The sequence below is a fragment of the Carettochelys insculpta genome, chromosome 3, assembly GCF_033958435.1.
Source record: "Carettochelys insculpta isolate YL-2023 chromosome 3, ASM3395843v1, whole genome shotgun sequence".
Lineage (NCBI taxonomy): Eukaryota > Metazoa > Chordata > Testudines > Carettochelyidae > Carettochelys > Carettochelys insculpta.
The window spans coordinates 45,591,838-45,610,360 of NC_134139.1; the positions used below are offsets into that span (position 1 = coordinate 45,591,838).

General features: G+C 56.6%; 1 protein-coding gene across 1 annotated transcript; it reads right to left on the reverse strand.

The window, feature by feature from the left end:
* Positions 1-873: 873 nt before the first annotated feature.
* NFKBIE (NFKB inhibitor epsilon) lies at positions 874-17,964 on the reverse strand. Its single transcript, XM_074988557.1, has 6 exons — positions 17,323-17,964; positions 4,873-4,975; positions 4,171-4,396; positions 3,892-3,980; positions 3,224-3,472; positions 874-2,842 (listed from the first exon to the last, which is right to left on the reverse strand). The coding sequence occupies exons 1-6, from the start codon at positions 17,682-17,684 to the stop codon at positions 2,777-2,779; spliced, it is 1,095 nt and encodes a 364-aa protein (XP_074844658.1). The 5' UTR covers positions 17,685-17,964; the 3' UTR covers positions 874-2,776.
* Positions 17,965-18,523: the final 559 nt, after the last annotated feature.

Below are 18,523 nucleotides of genomic sequence, written 5' to 3' on the forward strand. Positions count from 1 at the left end.
AAAGACCTGAGGAACTCACCCCCAGGACCAGAGCTGTCAGATGCTGGTATGCAGCAACCACCATCCAGAGAGACTGTGACTTTGGGGAAGGGTTGGTGTTTAAATTAACAGGATCATGCTCCTCCATACTCTTATTTTTGATGCCCTGCTCTGTATCTTTGAGATGGAGCAACCAGAAGAGTCTGGATGTAACAACAGGTTGGGGTATAACAGGAGCTGCTATAGCTGCATCATACTTTCTGATTGATTATCTATCCCTTTCCTAATGGTTTAACTGTTTTTCCTCCCCTTCAATACTGCCACTGCACACAGAGCAGATGTTTTCAGAAAACTAAGCCTGGAGACTCTGACTTCTCTTTCTTGAATCATCACAGCTAATGGACCCCAGCAGCTTGCATGTATAATTGGGGTTATGTTTTCCAATGCGCATTTCATTGCATTTACTAAAGATTAATTTCATCAGGCATTCTGTTGCCCAGTCACCCAGTTTGAGACACACCAGACCCTACTTCCCCCCAGCTGGTGAGACTCAAGCCCAGAAGCTCTGACTGCCACTTCCAGGCCCCTGCTCTCTCCACTTCAGTCCTCTGAGCTGCACAGGCTCCTGCAAAAAGCTGTTTGGAATGACCAAGTGCAGCTCAGCCAACACATCCCTGCAGTGGTGAAGGCCCAGGCGGTTTGTCTGCCTTTGGGACAAGGCCCGAGTGTCCGACGTGCCAGGCTGGCACCAAGAATTCTCCACCCACCATCCCAGCACACCGACAGTCAGTCTCCAGCAGCCAGCTTAGGGCACAAACGCTTTCAGAATCACAGCTCCAGCACAGGCAGTAGGGTGGTGCCACAACTTCACCCCAGCTCCCAGAGTGCTTCCTTTAGGGGCTGAGCCCCCAGGCTGGCCAATCCCTCTATACAGAGTCACGCGGGGGCGGGGGGGAAGCATCAGCATGGAGTCTGTTTGCCAGAGGACTGATCCTTTTATTCTTTAAGTAACATTTGAATGGCCCTTCCCTAACCACCAGCAACAGTTCAGGCCCCCCCATGCTTCCCAAGTACGAGGCCAGGGCTCCCTTGTCACAGGCATGAGAGCATTCAGCAAACCACACCTTGCCAGGGGCTCAGCATTGAGAATCAGACACATAGTGAGCCCTAGTAAAACAGCAATGTGGGGGGAGCCGCAATGCCAGCAACAGCCACGAGGCAGCAGCACAGAACAGACTGTTGGAGACGCTTGTTTTAAAAGGCTCCACACTCAAAAAAAAATCCCTCTAGCTCTTCTCTCACCTCCCCCCACCACCTCCACTGTTGTAGTCCTGACTCTACTGCTAACCCTTGTTCCCCAGCCACAGCTCTTCCTGCTTGTCCAGTCCTAGGCCTCTCCTGGGCAGACCTGCCAATTGCATCAAAAGGAAGACGGAGCCAATCTGAGCAGCCCAGGGCTACTGCCACTAGATTTTGGCTGAGGCCGCTAAACTCAACACAGTGGTGTCCACAGCATGGTGTGAATAAATGCTAAGCTGCAAGAGAGAGTGAAATCCAGCCCATGATTTGGAGCAGCTCAGAGGCTCCACTGAGGCTCCCAAAGTGCTTGCTAAGAGGTTTCACAGCTTTTCCTGGCGAACTCCATTGCAGCTGCCTTCCAAGAACTGGGAAGGAAGGATTGGGCTCTCCAGCACCTCCTCGGAGGTGGCACCATCCAGGATTTGCCCCCATGCAAGTAACAGCCATTCCGAAGCAGCAAGCTGAGAATGTCACCAGCTCCAATGGGGTCACAGGCTCTGAGGGCTGCAAACCTGCTCCCACTTCCACAGCTCCCCACCTGCCAGCTCCCAAGCGCCACAGAGTGGCAGCCGCCTTGCGGGTGGGGAGGGGAGAAATGTGGCAGCCCCAGGAGAGGAAATGACTAATCATCAAGAGAGGAAAACGGAGGGGCACAGCCGGGAAACGCACTTTGTCCAGGGCAACACACCTACTTAGCAGCGGAGCTGGGAGGTGAGACCCAGGTCTCCGAGTTCCCCCTCCCGCTGAGAGTCCTAGGCTAGCAGGCTGGAAATGCCCAAGCAGCGAGTATTATTAGTCAAGCTGGGCTCTTGCAGGGAGCCAGGGAATCCCAGGGAGCAGGGGATGGGACTTCCGTGAGAAGAGGGAAACGGACCTGCCCTGGTTTCTGTACCTCCCAACCTAGCCCACCTGCACGAGGAGGAGGATTGTTCATCTCCATCTCTGGGCTGCCCCAGCCCCCCGTTGGAGAGGGCCTGGCTGGGGTAGGCAGCAATTCTGCTCCTGAGGGAGCTGAAGCCTTCAAAGCCACAAAGAGCCAAAGTGTGCAACCTCCAGTGCTCACTAGGGGAAAAACACGAGACCCAGAGCCTGGGCAGTGAGAGACCCTGAAACTGCTCCAGCAGTGGCAGGGAAGGGGGGACAGCACGCCCCACCGCACAGTCTGGGACCAGGAAACCTTCTCCCAGTTGCTCCTCCATACAGTCCAAGACTGGAGTCTCCGGCTGGCTGCTCCTGTCGCAGGCAGGGGAAAGATCCAGCCCCAGTCCTGAGGCACCGTTCCAGGGTCACAAGCAGCCCCCCCAAGCTGCCAACTTCTTCCAACTGCCACCTGCTCAGGGCAAGGGCGTTTGGGCGGAGAGCTGGGGTCCACGCAGGCTGCTACAGGGGGAAGGATTTCCTGAGCTGGCTCTGCTCCTGCCAGCTGTAGTGCGAAGGCTGGGCAGGTGAGGCCCCCTGGGGTGCAGGGGCAGCCCCCTCAGTTGGTCAGTCTGGTCACTCAGTCGGAGCACACCACCAGCTTCCCTGAGATCTTCAGGTCATCGAAGGGCAGGAGGGCGAGGAGCTGCCAAGGCAAAGGGCCAGGAGAAGCCAGGTTAGCACCTCCCTGACAGGCAAGGGGGAAAACACGCCCTGGGGACGGAGTCCAGCTGGAGCCAGGGCCTACATTGCCCAGCCAGCCCCAGGCACCCCAAGGGACAGCACAGCGAATGCGGCTAGTGCTGATGAGGTACCCAGCCCGTCGTCATGCCCCTGTGAGCGGGATAGGGACAGGCAGCACAATGGCAAGTTCCCCTCAGGTGCCGCTCCCACCCTGAGCCCTACGGCACTGCCTGCTGTGCTGGGCATAGCCACCACCTCCAGCACTCCTGTGTCAGGGCCAGAGCCAGCGCACGGGGTGCCCCACCACAGGTTTCCCCCCAGGGGAGCGTGTGGATGGACTCACGTCATCATTGCCGTCGGCGAGGTCCTGGGCGGTCTCATCTTCCATGTTCCTCAGCAGGGTGTCAGCCCCCGAGTGGTACAATATGGCCGCCATGGCGGCGTCCTTCCTGCCCACAGCCAGGTGTAGTGGGGTGCAGCCGTTGTACATCAGTGCGTCCACATGGGCCCCCTTGCTGAGCAGGTACTTGACTGCCTTGTGGTCACGGCTCTCCACTGCCAGGTGCAGGGGTGTCTTCCCGCTTGTACCATCCTGGAACCGGACGTGCACTGGGCGTTAGAATGGGCCCATCGCTGCCCTCCCCCGCCAGCCGCCAGCCACCAGTGTAGGGCACACGACAATGGGAGGGAACCCCGATGGGGCACACAGGCTGCATCACAATGGGCGCCTCCCCTAGCATCTGGGGACCTGCTGGCCCCAGCCTGCTCCCAGCCGATCTGGAGAGGTTTCCCTCTCTGCTTAGGGGAGCCATGGCAGGGAACTGGGTAACTCCACCTGCAAACCTGGTGCCTGTCAGTGCCTGCACCCCATGAAATCTTCTGCCTGGGGAACCAGCCTGAGCACCAGCCAGATCCCTGAACTGGGAGACTAGAGGGACACCTCGGGACACTGAGCTGGCAAAGGTGCCCAGAGCAGTACAGCTGGCAGTGCCAGGGCGGTCCAGGTACTACCTGGACATTGATGTCAGCTCCACTCTGCAGCAGCAGTTCCATCAACTGCAGATTCCCCTTCAGGGTGCTGATGTGCAGACAGGCCAAGCCTGGGGAAGAGAGAGATTCAGAGGCCACTATTACTGCACTGTATCCCTGCAGTGTTTGGAGCGCCAGCCCAGCACAAACAGAACAAAAGGCTGGTCTGTGGCCAGAGCAGCTCAGCATGGAGCCTCGCCCCCACCGCACACCTACGCTGCAGCCGGTTGCCACATCCGGCACCCCTGCCTTGCGCCTCACCTTGCCAGTTCTGGAGTTGCAGGTCCTGCGGGCTGCTTCGAGGCTGTGTGCTCTCCCTGAGGGTTGGCTCCAGGAGCTGCTTGGAACACTCTATGTTCTGCTGCTCGCAGGCCACATGAAGAGGGGTGTTGCCATTGCGGTCCTGCAGGGTCAGGCTGACCCCTTTGTGGATGAGTGCCCGCACCACGGTGGGCTGCTCCAGGAAGACAGCCAGGTGAAGTGGGGTCTGCAGGCAGCACGACAGTGAGAGGTTAGAGGCTGCTTGGGGGGCCCACAGGGTGGGGCAGTTGGCAAGGGGTGACAGCGGGGCCACCTGACAATGGGCCATCCCATGCAGGGCCCATAGCAACAGTGTAAGCCACCAACCCCGGAGTCCCCCCGGGGGAGGGAAGGGGGAACATAGCCATCCTCATTAGGGGTACGGGGAGATCCTGGCAGCTCCACCCCAGGGATGCTCCTGATGGCTTGGGGCCTCTGCTAACAATGTGGCTGGCTGAAGGCTTACGTGATTGGGTGCTGTAGCTGAAAGCAGACACCTGCAGCCGCCCCTGGGGTAAGAGTCGCAGACCCAGGCATGGGGCATGAGGAACAGGGCCGGGGCTGGGCTGTGTGGGGAGCGGTGGTGCTGGACAAGTCCCTCTGAGGGCTGGCAGGGGATGACCTGGACTGGAGCACACCCCCATTTCCACCCCCAGCACGTACCTGGAACAAATCGTTCTGGATCTCTAGCACCTCCCTGGGCAGCTGGGCGATGCAGCACAAAGCTAGCGCCGGGAAGCTGTGGATGATTGCCAGGTGCAGCAGCCTGCACAGGGAAGGGACAATGGGTCAGTGCGGCGGTTCCCATACCACTCCCCAAGAGAGAGACAAACATGGCCACACTCCCCCCCCAGAGCAGGGAGAGGAACCCTTCCATGCCCAGGCCACATCAGCCTGGTGCTGCCAAGTCCCCAGCCAGGGAGGCAGATCCCAAGATGCCCAGTCCCAGGTGTTGGGCAAAAGGAACCGTGAGCTCCCTGCCAACATGGGCCACGTAGAGAAAGAGGCTCAGTGACAGTCACGCTCCAAACCGCTCACCCAGCATGGGCAGGGCGGCAGGATCCTCCTGCATGGGGCAGGCCCAGGTCCCACTAGTGGCAGTTCTATGGCCCAGAGCCAGGGGGCTTCCCCTTTGCCAGTGTGGTATCATGTGACCCCAACACACTCTTTGCTGCCCCAAGCGGTCCCCACCTGAGCTCAGGACCCCAGGACCCAGTACAGTCACCCCCACTGCAGCTAGCCAGCATCCCCCATGCTCCAGACAGGCACACAGAGTGAGGCTCAGAGGGAGGCAGCCGGCGACGAAGGATGGTCATCCTAAGAGTCCAAAGAGCTCCACAGGCAATGGAGACCCGTGGCTGCTGAGCTGGCAGGATGGGGAGAGTGAGCCAAGGATGAGACTGAATCCCACCTCCTGTGGGCAGCGTGAGGGAGGGGATCCTTATACCCCCTGCAGAGCCCCTCAGGACTCAGCCCTCCAGCACCAGACCCAGCAATCTATCCTAGACTCTCAGAAGCAGGCAGGGCAGAGTCCTTCCTGCCAGGACCCGAACCCGAGGGCCAAGGGAGCCTGGAAAACCTCCCCCAGGCCCAGGGAGATGCTGCCACAAGGGAACCACAACCTAGCGCCAGCTGCAAGGGGAATTCCACTCCTCCCCCTCCCTGCAGCCACAGCACTTCTGTTTTCCTGGCTCAAGGGCAGATGACAGGGGCGTGGGACACAGCCCAGGGAGGGAAGCAGGACACTGGCTGAAGACCACTTGCCATTTTCGGGACTAGGGCATCACCCAGAGCTGGATTTTTGCAAAATGCCAGCACCCACTGGGGGAGAGTGGCTGCCCCAGCTCAGACCGGTCTGCAAATGAGCTGGGCCAGGCTCTGCAGGAGGACAGAGAAAAGCCAGCTCTGGCTCCCCAGCCCCCACCCTCCCCCCACGCGCAGAGCTGGGTTAGGGAGTGCGGTGGACCGATTGAACTGTACCTCCCAGGACTCAGCACCCTCCACTGCTGGACCCAGCTGCCCCACTGGGGCCCAACTCTCAGCCCCCACAGAAATCTGCACAGAAGATTGGGGCCCGGGGCCCCAGACATCAAGAGACACGTGTGAGAGCCCATGAGCCGCACTCGTGCAAGTTTCACACCGGTCCTTGTCGCACCCTGAGCACTCACGCAGTCAGAACAAGAGTGAGAGACCTGAAGGGAATTTCCAGCCCTGCAGAGAGAGCCTGTCATTATTTCAGCGCCAAAAGCCACCCCCAAGCAGAGCCATGAACCCCCTTGTGAGCACCCTCTTTAGCCAGACCTGGCCCTCAGCCACGTGTCTCTCAGCACTCCCAAGGTACCTAAAGGTTGAAACAGCACCAGCAGTCTGGCTTCAAGGCCTTGTTCCTGGCTTGTCGGGCTGAGAGCTGGGTTAGCGCATGGGGTGTGTGAGGGGTGAGACTGAGGGGGTGGCTGCATGTGTGCGACAGGCTAAGTCAGAGGCAGGTTTTGCATTTCATTCTGATCACAGTGAGGTCTCTTATCTCCTGTGGGAGCCAGTTCCAGGCCAAGGCCAGCTCCTGTGAGTGCACCATCTCCCACGTGGTGGGGGACGGCTCACTGGGGGAGCTAGGCCCGACCTTCGGGTAGGTCTGAACACCACGACAGCGTCCTTGAACCAAGCTCTGCATTGCCTGCAGAGCAGTGCACTGGGCTGATGCAGTCATGGGGGTGGGGGATCTATAAGGGACCCGCTCTCTCTCAGGGCCCGGGACTTCACCGTGCATTGCAGTAACTGGGCCTGGGGGCCAGGAATGGCCAGCTTGGGGTCTCACAAACTTCTGACCGGCTGCAGGTGGGATCAGGCAGGTACCACTGGGGCACCAACTGCACTGAGGAGCCCCCAAGGGAAGTTATAGAAGAGACAGGTTCTTCCCCATGCTCCCCAGCCCCTGCCAGCCACGGACCATCCTGACAGGGCTCAGCTTTCATCATCTGCTCCCAGCCCACGTGCCACCAGGGCCAAACAAGCAGAAGCTGCTGTTCAGGGTGAGACAAGGGGTGTTACGCACTCATTGGGGGCACCCCAGCCAGTCTGATCTCAGCAGCTCCCCCACGGTGACCACTGCAGGGAAAAGGCTGGAGTCTTGGGGGCCCCCGAGGGAAGGACAGGTGCCCAGAACAGCGCAGTGGGCCTGGTAGCTGATGTAACTAGGCTATTGCAGAGTGGTGGAGGGGTGGGCTTGGTTTGGAGGAGTTCTACACAGGGTGACTTTGGTGCCTGCTTAGGGGCATTTCCCTGGGACAGAAGCGTGGGTCTGTCAACAGCCTGGGGTCCCACCTCAAGCTGGTCCCCATCAGGCAGAAGGAAGAGGCAAGCCAAGCATCTGTGTTCTGCTGCACTGTCCCAGGGGAAGCCCCAGGTCACATGGGCATGGGGAATTCCCTTGCAGCACGGGAGGGAGCGGCTGCCCACCCTTTGAGCAACAAATGGGGGTGCAGGAAGGGGCCTCCTGCACAGCCAGTGCTCCCAGCATAGGGGAAAGAACAACTGACAGCTGTGGGAGGGAAGGGGGCATTCAGCCAGGAAAATACCTACTGGAACCAGCCGCTGGCTGTCGGGGCTGGGGGGGAGGAAACATGCAGGGTTTCCACTGGACAACACTGGAAAGGGGCACTGATCAGGACAGAGGGGCATTAGCAGAGCTGGGTGTAGCTCAGCCAGCATCAGCGAAAGCACATGGCCCCATCTGCTCAGCAACTGCACCATTACCAACCCCAGGGAAAGTGTGCTGGGAGCTCAGTCCAGACAAGGTCCCTGGTGGCTCCTGCATCTGGGCCTCCTTCCCCCACTGACCAGGGACAGCCCCTGTTTCTATAAGCCAGCTGCCCCCAGCATCCCTCCCAGTCCCCTGTGCTCAGCAGGGCTGTGGGCAGGGCCTTGCTCCTCAGCAGGTACACGCTAGCCAAGCCGGGACTTTCCAGGGCAATTCTGACTGAACTTTAAACTTCTGCCGCTTTCACTTTTCAGCGCCAAGCAGCTCCCAGGGGACTGAGGCCAGGCCAGGTATGAACGTACATGGTGCCCGCTGCCATTCCTACCAAGCCAGCCCCCTCACAGGAATCCCCCAGCCCTCCAACGCACACGCCACGTCATCCCCAGAGCTGGGAGCTGGGGAAAGGTGGGCCAGTCACACGCTGATGGCTGAAACCCCGAGTCTGGCAATCCGCCCCCAGCTCTGGGTAGAGAGTTGGGGTGGAGGCGGCTGTGCTGCATGACCCTGACTGAGCGAGGGGACTCGCCTCCTCTGCCCTTGAACCGGAGGGTACAGAAGCACCCACCTTCCCAGACTGCTCGAGCTCTGAGGTCCACTGTGTAAAGGCACTGCTCTTAGTGCTGCCGCTGGTGCGGTGCCTGGACTTTTGCCAAGAGGTCAGGTCCATACCTAGTTGGGAGCATTTCCCCTCCCCTGTCTCATATCCACACTTGTTCCCCCGTTATCACGTGGCAGCCAGTCCTCAACTTCCTGAAACAGGCACAGAAAGCCCAGCGGCCTCATGCCCTCAGTGTGCAGAACCAGAGTGGAGGGATGAGCCAGCGGCATGAGAAGATGCTGCCTCAGCCCATGGTACAGAGTGAGGTGTCATAATGACGCAAGCAAGGGGTCGAGTTTATCTTGTGCCAGAGTGGAAACCCCCTGACCCTGCACCACATGAGGCCCAGAGACCTCAGCCTTACGCCTTCCTAGGCCTCAATATTGCCAGCAATGACCATGCAGCAGCTCTGAGAACACCACTGGTCCGACCAGCTGCCTGGCCCACAGTCAAGAGGACAACACCAAACTCAGACCTGAAGAAGAGCTCTAGGTAGCGCTCGCCAACAGCCTAGTAAAAGCTATCTCCTCACCCTCCTGTTGCTCCAGTCATGTCAGTCGCAGGATATATTATTACCCTAAAGAAGGCTTCATTGCAAAGCCGCTGAGCTTGCCCCCAGCTCACACCTGCCCAAAAGCAAGGAAATGGGCAGGCAATCCACTGAGCAAAATATACCCTCTACTCCTTCACCTACAGGACTGCACCGGCCTGTTGCCACGGCTACCGTACACCACTGACCAGACACTGCACCCTTAACTCTGCCCCTCTCTCTTCCTCCCATCAGCTTGTTCCCCCTCAACACTACCGGTTGTGGAGGACTGACATAACAGGTGGCTGCACTGGGCAAAGGGATGCGTGCAGGAGGGCAGCTAGAGGGGGTGATGGAACCCAAAGGGTAACATGGCCCTGTGGACCGGTCATTCAACTGGCAGTCAGATCTCCCATCAGCATTCTCGGGGATCTCAGGCAAGGGGACCCTTCCCCTTCTTCAGCCTCCATTTCCTCTCACACCATTTGTCTCCCTCCTCTATTCAAAGCGCTCACTTTGTGTTTGTCCTGGGGCTCCACCGTGTTAGGTGTGATCTCAGCTGGAGCCCTCTAGGTTCGGCTGTAATGGAATCAATCTTGAAACAAACTAGTTGGACAGGCAAAGCAGGAGCACAGATGAAAACATACATTCATCACCATTCTCTGCTGCATGGAATTCAGAGCACTCGCATGTGGGTCATAGCATCTGTACTGCTCCCTCTTCTCTCCCATCAAGCCACATGGGCATTGAAACCCATGAATCGCTCATGGAGATTATCTTTAGTTTAACCAGGAGAGACCCAGTTGGAGCAGGAGAGTCTGAGCTCTAATCCAGAGACGCTCCCAGTGGGCTTAGTATGCAACAAAACCTGTGACATCTTGGCTGGTCCCAGGTTAATTACACTGCAGGCTGATTTTATGCAGAGCGTTGAATGGCTCTGTGCCCTGCCCCACAGGGAAAAAGTGGCGGAAGGAGGACTGGAACTGAATCCATGATAAACAAAGGGAGGTGGCTGACTCACTGGGAGGGTAATCCCAATCCCGTGGCAAAAATACCACTAGCATCACCACAGACTCATTGCGGTTGAAGTACGGGACTCGAATACTGGTCTGTTCTCAGCTCCACCATTGCCTTGCTATCAGACCCCGGGGAAAACACTTTGGCTTTGTGCCTCAGCCTCTCCTCTGCGAAATGGAGTTGGTAATACAAACCCCAATTGGGCAGCACTTCCTGGCAGTCGCATTCATCCATGCAGCCTATAGGTATCCAGAACCAAGGATCAGACTTCTGACTAGATCTGTCCTACAACTGCTCTCCCCACCCCACTCCCTCTTCCTGCTTGCAGGTTAAAGAGAAAATTCACACCCTGCTCCAGGCACTCCCCCAGCAAAGGCATGGGAAATCACGCCCCCAGAAGACACTTGGCTGTTCATGGGAGGAAAGTAGGAAACGGGTCCAGCAGCAGGAAGATTTGGAAAGCAGAGCACACATTCCAGAGGAAAGCAGCAGGGGAATTCCACTTATCCTGTTCTCCCAGGCTAGCCCAAACCTGCCCTGCAAACCCCTTCCTCAGAGAACTGAAACTGACCAGCAGGAACCTTTGCCACAGAACTCCGCCAAGGCCTCTCACGCCTGAGCTGCAGCACCTCCGCTAGCACAGTCCTGAGCTCTGCCTGCCGCTCCCAGATCTGAGGGCCCACCTCATTCTGCCCCACAGCCTCTGCCATACCCACCATTCCGGTTCTCCCCAGATACATATCTGCCGATGCCCATCGATCCCTAACTCACACTTTTAACAGCAGGAGGTGGCTTGAGAGAAAGAGAAAAGCAGAGGATAATGGTGAATGGAAAGTTCCCTGCTAGGGACAGGAGCTGGGCATGAAAAATCCACTCACCCGGCCAAGATGGAAACTCTGCTGGAAACTTTTACAGAAGTGAGGTGTGACCCCCGTGTGACCAACGCAATGACGTGCAGAGAGACAGCACCAATGCTGCTCAATGCTGGGGGAAGGGGCATTGCCCCCAGCACCTGGAGCTGGGAAGCCAAACCACCCCAGCGTAAGGCTCTTCATGCGAGAGCGGGTCCTGTAGCAGAGGCCATGCAGCCCAGAGTCCTCTGCTCAGTTTTCAGGCAGGCAACCCTCTGATTCGTGAACACAGGAAACTCAGCCCCCCTCTCTCATCGTACCCCCCCAGCTAAGAGCCCTTCTTGGGGAGCCAGCATACGCTGACCTTGTGAGGCTCCCAAGAATTCACCTGCTGCGTGAGAGTCGGGAGATGGCAGCAAATGCTTTTCGGAGGAGGGGCCCAGCACGGACTGACTGATTTGGGGGTGGCACAGAATTCAGCCAGATGGAGACTGGTGTCTTTGGACTTCAAGTAGCTGTGGTACCCACCCATCAAGAAACCAGGCAGGAAGAGCTGTGGCTTGAAGCACTGATATGTTTCAGCCTGGCTTGCTGGCGTAGCCTAAGGCATATTTTTCTAGGCCTGGGCATGGATACTGCTGCATGAGCATATACCCCAAGCCAACCTTTCCTGTAGCCTTCTGGCCTGCCATTGGGAAGAGCATCTGCAACTAGTACCTTCTGGGAAACAAGAGAAGAGAGTCAGAGAGCAAAATGGAAGCAAGAGGCCTCTTCATGGCCTTTCAATGAGGAATAGAAATGAGTGATCCTACCACCCCAAACCCCACAGAAGGGCAGAATTTTAAGATTACTAAAATCAGTGGCATGTGGGGAGAATCCCAGAATAGAGGAGCGAAGAAGGTGTGAAAAATGGATGCACAAGCACCAACAATTCAGACTGGGCTAATCTTACTCATGCCAAGTGGTACCTTCCTCTGCAAGCAGCCCCGCTGGTATCAACAGGATGATAACATCAGATCTAATACAAGGGTGGCAGAATCTGGCCTGGGGAATTTAGGACAGAGAAGCCCCACTAAATCCCAGAATTGTTCCCGGTTGCCGATTTACTAGCATTTTGTTGGGTTTAGCCTACTTAAGCCTAGAGCTGGGAGTGTCCCTTCGAGCACCTAGCGTCCTGAATCCCCTGCACGCACAGCCCAGAACATGTAAAGCAGCAGCAGAACATGCAGCCTAGTGATGCCCTTGGTGAACAGGCTACCTGGACATGTGGTCAGCAGCATAGAAAGACACTAGCACCTCTGGCTCCAGACCGCTCGAAACAAGAGACAGTCAGTCACGATGACAAACCCCACTTGAAGAGGACATTATGCCTTCTGTCTGACCAGCTGAAGAGAAAGAATCATAGGTGGTAAAGAAGGAGAGCCTTGTTGGACCATCCAGTCTTGCAGGGGCCAGGGAAGGACTGGTCCCTAACGTTCACTTACTGCAGTTTGATCTTGAGCTACTGAGGCTGCTAAACCTTCCCCGGGGAGCCAGTCACAGCCTAATGTGTCTCAGTGTCTGGAAGCATTTCTGAGATTCAGCTTAAATCTCCATTTGGTTATTTCCATCCCATCCCCTCCCTTCCTGGGCAGCAAAGGTTGGCAGGTTCTCACAGCTTCACCAGTCATCCACAGCCAGACTTTTTAAAATCATTCTCGATGAATCAGCCCCACCCCCACCCTTTGTTACTTTTCCCTCTTTGAACTCCATCAAGCCTACCCTGGCTTCTCCCAGCCTCAGAGACTCTCCTACTCCCCCTTTTGCACATACTGTGGTGTGAAACTGAAGGGCACAATCAGCACTATCAACGCCCTACTAGAGAGGATAAGTGAGTGGTAGTGTAGGAGTAGTGACTTTGAATGTGAACTACCTCAGCCACACTGCTGCAAGACAGCACAGCTCAAGGTCCAGGGCTAGCAGTTGGTCTCTAGCTTTTGGTCACCGTGGGCGGTGGCTGACTTTGTCTGCATCAGAGACACTCAGCTGGGGTGCACAAGGCCCACTGATTACTAAACAGCCACAAGCAGGCCAGAGCCACATGTCCCAGGCAAGGCAAGCAAAATTCTCAGCAGCCTTAGCCATAGGCAACTCTCATTACCTCACCTCGCCGCAAGGAGGAGACTAAACCTGCATTCCCCCTGGGGCTGGGAGCTGAATTAACTCATGAATCCATCCTGACTCTGGTTATCAACCCCATTCCCCAGCACGTGATTTCACATCAGCAGGCACGGAAGTAACCACGCTCCTGGGGAGGGAGGAAGTAAGGCTTCCCCTCCTCCTCTGAGACACCACAGGCAGATTCCAGCGCTAGCAAAATAGCTCCGCTCCATTTCCATCTGAAGGAATCACCAAGTCTGTTTCCCAGGCAACTGCTGAGCTGAAGTCCCCTGCGCTCTGCCCAAGTGAGGGGGCTGCAGACACCTCCTATGGGGATACTGGCTGTCATCTAACCGCAAGCTCTCCCACACGTATGAACTCTGTGAGCATGAGGGCTCCCACCATGCAATGAGCCAGTTTACCAAGGGCAACATGAAGCAGCGCATGATGGGATATGTAGTCCGTTCATTCAAGTGCAGTTGGAGATTGCCCAGTAGACATACTGGCGTCTGAGGTGTAGGCCTTGGCCTGGGGAATTCCGGGGGCCATGCTTTGGCTGTAGCAGAGCATTAGCTCAAGAATGTAAGAGCAGGAAGAGGAAATACCTGGAACACATGGGAGAAGCTGAGGCATAACCTCCATGCCAGTTGATCCACTCAGCCTCTACCGGGGTGGGGGATGCAATCAGCATCTCCTTGTTGGGAGGACGGGGTCGGGTGCCCAGAGCTGGAACACGAATGAAAATCCTCGCCCACCAAAAATCATGGGCAGCCTGCTCTACCCCCATTCCCTTTTGAAGATCCCTCGTGAGGGTGAGAGGCAGGGAGTTTCCTCAGGGCAAGTTCATTAGGAGCACAGGACACAAATAAACCATTACTCTCTGGCCTGCCCACCCAGTACCAGCAGCCAAGCCTTTCCCAGGCTGGAAAGCCCCGCTCTAACGCTCACAGAGTCAGTCCACTGGGATCCAATTTAACAGAAACAGACAGTCATTTCAACAGGAGAAGCCAGAGATTACGAGGCTAATGCTGGAATGCACGTGGGAGCAGCCCACCACTGGAGCAGGTCACATGCCACGTCCCCAGGCAGAGCCCAGCCAAGATACCTCCACCGTGGCCTGTAGTCGCCCCGCTATTCCATTCTTTGGACTTAATCTCACCCAGCCGGTTCTGCCAACACATCGTGGCAGAATCCTGACCCACCATCCTTGATATTCCTCAATCCGGATGGCAATACCTCCTGCTAGTGCAGTCCTCGAATAACCCCACGCCGTAACTATGCTGAGCCCTCATTCTTGACCGGCAGCATTCCCTCTATTTCAGCTCTGCCAATATCCCTCTGTCTTCACCTGCTGTCCCCCTGCTAGTCTGCTCCTGGCATCTCCAAGCCAGAAACTACCAATTACACAACAGAATTTGCAACTCAGATGTGTTAACCAGGGATCAGATAGAAGCCGAACACATATTGCTTGTGATCAGACTCATTTCTCCAGGACTGGCAGGTTAACGCATTGACCCTTGCTGCATCACCCGAGTCCCATCTTGTTTTCAGAGTCAAGCTGGGTCAGTTCTAAAGGCACAGCCAATTTTTGGCTCAACTGCCTCAATCTATGTCAATTACACCTACTCCTTTGACATAAGTTTCCATCAGAGACTCCTGATGGGATTTCAAGTGGCTGGTAAACATGTTGATCTCTGTCTCCCCGGATGAACTTTCATCCCAAGTGTCAGGCTAATGACACAGGATCTCAGGCAAGCCCATAGGAAACTGTATCACAGATAGGAAGAACATCATTGCTGAAGAGCCAGGAAAGGCACTGGGCACCCAAAGCACATTTTTCCCCCACCAGACCATGAGTGGTTTGGCCACTCAGGATCCAGGACTGAATCAACACAGACAGTGGAGGAAACAGGAACTACAAGCTCCAAGCCCAGAACGTTTATGTTTTCATAATTAGACCAGTTACAAGGAAGCGCTATTGCCCAATGAACCTGCTGAGAAAGAATCAGCTTCAGTTTCTAGTGCTAACTCAGGCTCTGCCTCCCAGGATGAATTAAAGCAGGACACACAATGGGACAACTGCAACTCTCCTCTTTTTGCTCCTGGACCATCTACAATCAGACACAGGAGAAGCCTTTTGGGTCACCTAGCCTGCCTCCCTACAACAACGTAAAATAACCCTGGGCTCTCTCTGGCCTTGTTCATTCAGCCTTGCAAGTACTGTATTATCAGCCCCATTTTACACACAGAAAAACTGAACAGGCACAGGGAGGTGCTGGGCACTTGTATAACCACAGAGTTCAGCTGGAATTGCAAATGCTCAGCACTTCTTAAAATATGAGGCCCAAGTGCATTCGGAATAGCAGACAGAAGTCCAGCATCACTGCTCTAACCACTACAGAACATTTCCTCCAACACTTCGGGAGAGAATGCAGGAATCTGAACTCTGGGTTATACCCTGCAGACTGAATTCGGTCTCCCTTCTCTAAGCACTAGCTCACAAAGGCCTCGCTGTAAGTAGCAGATCGTTTCCCCCTCACTGGGTATAGATTTCCTGTTGTAAACGGCACAGAAAAGGAGAGAGAAGGGGCACATGCGCAGCTGCAGCTGTTTAGACAGTGCTGGAAAGCTGCCTCCTGTTGGAAGCTGCAAAAAGTGCAAGCCTGGATTAACGGCTTCTCCAGTTAGTTCAGGGCTTATAGCAGGGTCTGGTCATACCAATGTAATACACATCGGGCTTCAGTCACCCTATAAGACGGAGCCAGATACAGCAAAGGCAGCCTCTCCAACTGACTCCACCTCTTGACACAATAGGGAAGGGAAAACAATGATCACCCGGCACCTCCTAAATGCTGTGACTTTGTGGCTTGTCCGGATGATGAAACCTTCCATTGACCTAGTGCTGTTTACTACAGAGATTAGGTCAACCTAACTACCATGCTCAGGGCACAACATTTTTCACAACCCTGTGCAACACCTCAATCTGATTTGCAAGTGTAGCCAAGTCCTTAGGCTAACAACATCTAAAGCTGTAACAGGAGAAGAGATGCAGCATTAGGCAACTGCCTCATCAGGGAAACAAACACCTTGTAAGACCTGAATTGGCTTCTGCCACAGAACCTGCTAGCCTTAGGTTAGCTGCATAAGGAATTTTAGGTCAAGGAACATGAGATACATGCTGCACTGTAGCCAACTGACCCATGTTCTCTCACCTTGGTACCATTCAGCAGCACAGAGGGAACTAAAGTGTATCATAGTCAGGTCTTCCCCTATAAAGCTGATTTGATCACGTGGCTACAATCTAAAACTAAAACCATGTTTCCCAAAGTGCGGTATGCGAAAGGATTTCAAGGGGAGGCCACAGAAAATAAATTACTAAAAGTCAGGAAAGAAACATGGGGACGGCACTGGGAGGGGGGATACAACAATAAGGCCAAAATCCCAAAAAGAATATACAAATGGTTTAAGTTTGGGAAACACCGGTCTAAAATATTTACACATCCTCCTTTCCTGCCAGAACTGTGAACTCTGAGTTTTCACAGGTGAAAAGGACAGATTTTTGTACATGGAACCTGCTTCCCATTTCCCGGTAGCCACAAAACAAGAAGAAACTCAGCTTCTCAGTGGCACGTGCATTTCTGTATAATTCTGACCATGCGTCCCATCCAGACCCCTCACTCGGCCTGCATGTCCCACCTCCCAGAGCTGAGAAGTAAATGGGGACTTGTTCTGGTTTAACCTTAGATGAGCTGATAAATATCCAGCTCATTTCACTGGGGCGGAGAGCTTACCTATGACTCTGGAGAAGAGAAAAGGGTGACTCTGGGTGACAGGACATGGACTCTTCCACTAGCAGCCACCGAATTACAACCTAGCTACCTGGCTATCTCGAAAGACTTGCAGCTTGTTCTCTTTGGAGTCCAGGGACAGGCTAGGGAATGGGACACAGCCTGGCCCACCTCTGCACCCCCGGTCTCGACGTGACTGAATGCAGACCAGCGGTGGCCGAAGCCATTAGCACTCCATGGCCGTTTCGTGGCCCCGTGTGAGAGGAGCAGCTCGGTTCCCAAGGGATTAGTGTCCACACGCAAAGCCGCCCCCACCACAAGCCGCACTAACCGGATCCCCTTCTCAGGCCAAAGGCAAAACTGGGCTGCAGAAACAAGCCTCCCCGCCGCCCGGGCCTGGGGCAGAGCAGGGCCCTGGTCGCAGGGTCACTCACGTGTCGCCATCCTCCGAGATGTAGGCGAATGGCTCGAGCTGCTGCCCCTCCACCACTTCTGCTTCCTCCTCCGGGAGCTGCCCCAGCACGGCCAGGGGCTCGGTGAGGGAGGCTGAGCCGTACAACGAGTCGATCCTTTCCTCCGCTTCCAGAGCGCGGGGCCCCTCTTTGCCCAGGGGGCCGGAGTCCTTCTCCCGCAGCGCGTCCCCGAGGCCCGGGAGGTGCTCCCCTTCCCCCGGCGGGCCGGGCAGGGAGCGGATGGAGTGGATCGAGTAGATGCCCGAGTCACATTGCCCCTCTTCCAGCTCCGAGCCCTCTTGCTGCGCCTCCTTCTTCCTCTCCGAGCCCCGCGGGTCAGACATGGCGCGAGGTCGGCGGGCGCCCCCCGAGCACCCGGCGGGGTGGGTGGATCTCGGACGGGGGGTCCGGCGGGGTGAAAGGGAAGCGGGAGCGGGGCAGGGAGCTCAGAGGCCTGGCCGGGACGCGGTCCTTGGCCGGGAGGCAAGCAGGGGCCGCGGCGGTCTCATGCCCGGCGAGCGGCCTGGAGCTAGAGCCGGGGCTGAGCGCAAAGCCAGCAGTTTAGCCCGACAGCAGCGCTCCGCCTCCCCGGGCCTATGGGCCGTGTGCCCAGCCCCGCCTCCCTGGCAGCTGCCGCTGGGATTCCCCCGCTGCCGCTCCGCCCCCTGCAGCCTGCGGTGCTGCTGCTGCGGCCCTTCCCCGCCCCCCGCCGCGGGGAGCCAGGGATCTCCCCGCGCTACCCCCCCCCCGGGCCACTGGCAGGCCAAGCTCTCCCTTTCCCCGCCCGCGGGGCACTTCCCATGCGGGATTAACCGGCGCGGGCCTGGCTGGCTCCCGGCAGCACGGCTTGGCACGCTGCCCGCAAAGGGGCGGGCAACGCGAATCCCGCTTGGCAAGCGCCCCCCCTTTCCCGCGACGGGCGGGGGGCGGAGCGGGCCTGAAGTCGTCGCTCTATGGGCTGAGCTGTTTGCCCATTTCCCTGCAGGGGCTGTGTGCGCGCTGGGAGGGTGTCCTGGGCCCGCTGTCCCGCCTGGTGCCTGGGGGCTCTCGAAAGAACAGGTCTGCGGTAGAAGTGAGCAGGCAGCTGGCCACTGCGCCGTGTGGGGTGACAAGGCTTGTGCGTGCAGGAAATGATACTGCATCAGCCGCTTACCCATGACAGTGCTGGGAGCAAACTAGATTT